General features: G+C 33.4%; 1 protein-coding gene across 1 annotated transcript in view; it reads right to left on the reverse strand.

Annotated features, from left to right (window-relative positions):
* Positions 1 to 3,735, reverse strand: part of LOC107577839 (mitochondrial 2-oxoglutarate/malate carrier protein-like) — a gene marked incomplete at its 5' end in the record, with an annotated part of 9,082 nt that overhangs the window by 785 nt on the left and 4,562 nt on the right. Inside the window, 4 exons of the mRNA XM_016263871.1 lie at positions 1,237 to 1,288; positions 2,121 to 2,220; positions 2,447 to 2,537; positions 3,301 to 3,403. Of these exons, the coding sequence (XP_016119357.1) occupies positions 1,237 to 1,288; positions 2,121 to 2,220; positions 2,447 to 2,537; positions 3,301 to 3,403 (346 nt within the window). The remainder of the gene's footprint in view (positions 1 to 1,236; positions 1,289 to 2,120; positions 2,221 to 2,446; positions 2,538 to 3,300; positions 3,404 to 3,735) is intronic.

The raw sequence follows: 3,735 nt of genomic DNA on the forward strand, positions 1-3,735 counted from the left end.
GGATATGCACTTTTTAAATATTTCTAGTGAATGCAATCACTTTGAATATAAACTAAAAGAAGCAAAACACTATTGCAACAACAACAACTTGATATAATTGCAAAAAATTGTAACATTTAAAATGTACAGTATATAATCGGTTATTTCAGTGGCGATAAGATCTGACAGGATATACTATATGGTCTTCGTTAATATTCTGAATTAGATTTTATTTTTATATTTTGTGCTTTCATGTTAATTTTTACGTTTTAGTATTTTTGTTGTGTTTTATGCCACTTTTATTCGTTTTTGTTGCTTTTAAATAAGTCTACATAGTTCTTCTTAATTTTTATTTCAGTTTTAGTTATTTAGTGTCAAGTTAAACTAAATGAAAGAGAAATGTTGCCTTAGAAACTAGCTGAAATAAGATTTTATTTCAGTTAACATTTATTTTATTTCAAGTAACAGTCCAGGTAAAACAATCCATGCAACATCAGTGGTTCAACCGCAATTTTACGAAGCTATGAGAATACTTTTTGTGCGCAAAGAAAATCACGGTTGAGCCATTGATGTCACATGGACTGTTTTACCGATCTCCTTACTACATTTCTGGGCCTGGGAACATTTCTGTTTCATTGCTGTCTATGCAGGGTCAGAAAGCTCTCAGATTTCATAAAAAATATCTTAATTTGTGTTCTAAAGATGAACGAAGGTCATATGGGTTTGGAACGACATGAGGGTGAGTAATTATAATTTAAAAGAATTTTCATTTTTGGGTGAACTATCCCTTTAACTATAACATAACTCTGATCGGTGTCACTGATTACATACTGATTTAGTGACAATGTGCGAGCTATTGCGTCTAACACAATTTTTCAGCAAAACAGATTTATGAGGATTTCTATGTTTGTGTCACCATTGCCACAAAATCTGGAAAAAAAAAAAAAGCCCTTTGAAATGATGGTGGGACTGACTATTGCACAACACAACCATAACACTGGCCTGCTGATCACGTTACTGTTGGTGCACTAATACCTGCAACCAAGCACAAATCAATTGTTTACTGTTTCTCTGGGTTTCCTCCAAGACAAGAGGTTTTACTGAAACTTGATCCATTTCTGACGTTCTCCCTGCATCAGTGTGACTGAAAGATCACAACTCCAGCAGTCTGAGATCAGTTGCTTAAAACAGACAGTGCAACACGGAAACATAGCGAGAGATTGAGTGCTGAATATTGACAATGAGTTGAAAACTTACCAAACCATTTTTGTACTCTGGCTTCCCATCAATCATTCTCATGTTCTGGATTCTTTTGAAAAGGAGGAGATATAAGTCAGCATTAAATATTAAACACAATTTCGACAGGAAACAAACAGAATCAGCAGGAAGACTTCTAATGTTTTGAGTCTTCTCTTTTAAGTCAGGTGCTATTTAATGGGTGAATCATTTGTTGTGTGCAATCTTATCTTTTAGATTGCATCCAGTTGTTCTTAATGAGAACGGGCCTTTACTGTGATATACATTTTGGTCTGTTTTTGGTCACCCTCTTTCACTATCATTTCATATATACAGACTGTGTATTCTGTGATATCAGCCACCTTTCTCTCTACATATGAGCAGCAGTATTAGTCATAAAAAAATAAAAATAAAAACGTATTTGTCAACTAGCATGAATACATAAGATAAGATACAATATGAATAATCATGTTCCTTTAGATCAGTTACTGTAGCTTAATAATCAGTCCCAAAATGTACAACCCTAACCAGAAGACAACTGAACAAAACATGCATGGTCAGTTACCTGCATTGACCTGTGCTCATTATTTCACAGATGTTAGATTTTGATATTTTTGGTACCCAAAGCACACTGATGCACAATTTCTGGGCACAATTCAGCAATATTAATGAATTTAGGGAATGTTTAGATATGTTTCCGCAATACTGATACACCTGGCATCAAGCTAGGTCCTTATATACTGTATACAATTCTGTAAACCACATAGCAAATAAATAGCAACATAAACGAAATAGCAAAACCTCGAACGATAGCCACTTTATATCATCATCATCATAATATTGTCATACCACCCTATTTCATAATAGTCTAGTATTAAATCACAGGAATTAGGAAGTGATTGTACCTGGTCTTAACAATGTCTACTGGCATGGAAGCAGCAGTGGTGACAAGTCCACTGATCATACTGGCACAGAAATGACACAGGATATCATCTCTGAAATATCCTGCACAAAACACAGAGCAAGAGAGATGATGAAGTTCACTGCAGCACATTTCAGTTTGATCTTTGTTATACAACTCCCTCATTCAGAAGAACACACATAGAATGATACACCTAATAGGGTAAATAAATAAAAGTTAGCTACCATCTAAATCTGATATTAGCTAGATTTTCTAGAAGGGCTGACAGTACACAAGTTTGTGACTGATAAGATAAAAGAAGGCTCATACCAGAGTCCAACAGTGCTTGTTTGGACTGGGAATATGAAGCAAGTTGGGCTGCGTTCACAACAACTGCTCTAGCCATGGTGGGTACGCAACCCTACATGAAAAAGAAAACAATACACATATCATTACATGTACACAGGGTTTCTGCAGGTTTTATGAAGGTAAATTAAAGAATTAAGACAAAGTGAAGAAAATGTATGTGAAAATCTGAAGGGAACACAATGTGTTTTCTCAATGTAAATGTGTACATGACTAGGAAGCACACAGAATCAGTTATATTAGCTAGCCTTAAAAGTATGAAAATACAACTTCCTTCAAATCTTCATTACTTTTTAATTCATTTCACAAAAACAAAAGCTTGAATACCTTTGCTCCAAAGTATCTTCTGATCACACTGCAAAAACTGCTTACTTTTATTGCCTTGTCTTGCAGTTCAAATGTCTAAAAATTCACTTGAAAATCAAAATGACAAGATATGAAGTCTTGTTTTCTGAAAAATATTTGCATCTCAAGTAAATGTATCTTGATTTAAATATTTTAAGACAAAAAGATTGAAGGAAACGTTCATTTTTTAAAGTGAATGCAATATTTAATGCCATGACTTTATTACTTTAAGACTTTCAGCTCTGATTTAAGGCCTTTTAAGGCCTTCATTTGTGCAAGGGCTGATTAAGACCCCTTTAAGACCTGCAAAAAACCCATATATAAAGTTTCAGAAAAGTAAAGCAAACATACAGGAAAACCCACACACACCACACAACACACACACAGAATTGTAACGATAGTAACAGTAACACACATAACATGTTTACACAAAAACAATGTTCTAATTTAAGCTAACACACACACACGCTTACCCTCCAGAGTGTGGACACTCCCTCCTCCCTAGTAATTCTGACGAGGGCATTGAAGACATTTGTGTAACCCCTCCTTTGATCTGCAGGCAACCTGGACAAGAAATATAATGGAGGAAGGGATATTTTATTAGTTTAATAGCAAAAACACAATTAAATATTATTAAGTGTTATTTTGGTATTATTTAAATACCATTATATAGTTTTTTGGTTAAATTGAAAATATAAAACTAAAAGCTAAATCATAAATTTTAGTTTATGTAATTTTGTCATTTGTATTAGTTTTTTATATTTCTATTTAGCTTTAATTAGTCATTTAGTACTTTAAACAATTTTTTTTATTTTAGATCGATTGCAATCAACATATAGTTTTACTTTTAGTTAACAATAACTATTCATTTTGGCACAATGTATAATCAATAATTCATACTGGGCCCA

The sequence above is a fragment of the Sinocyclocheilus grahami genome, unplaced genomic scaffold, assembly GCF_001515645.1.
Source record: "Sinocyclocheilus grahami isolate Dianchi unplaced genomic scaffold, SAMN03320097.WGS_v1.1 scaffold7426.1, whole genome shotgun sequence".
NCBI lineage: Eukaryota > Metazoa > Chordata > Actinopteri > Cypriniformes > Cyprinidae > Sinocyclocheilus > Sinocyclocheilus grahami.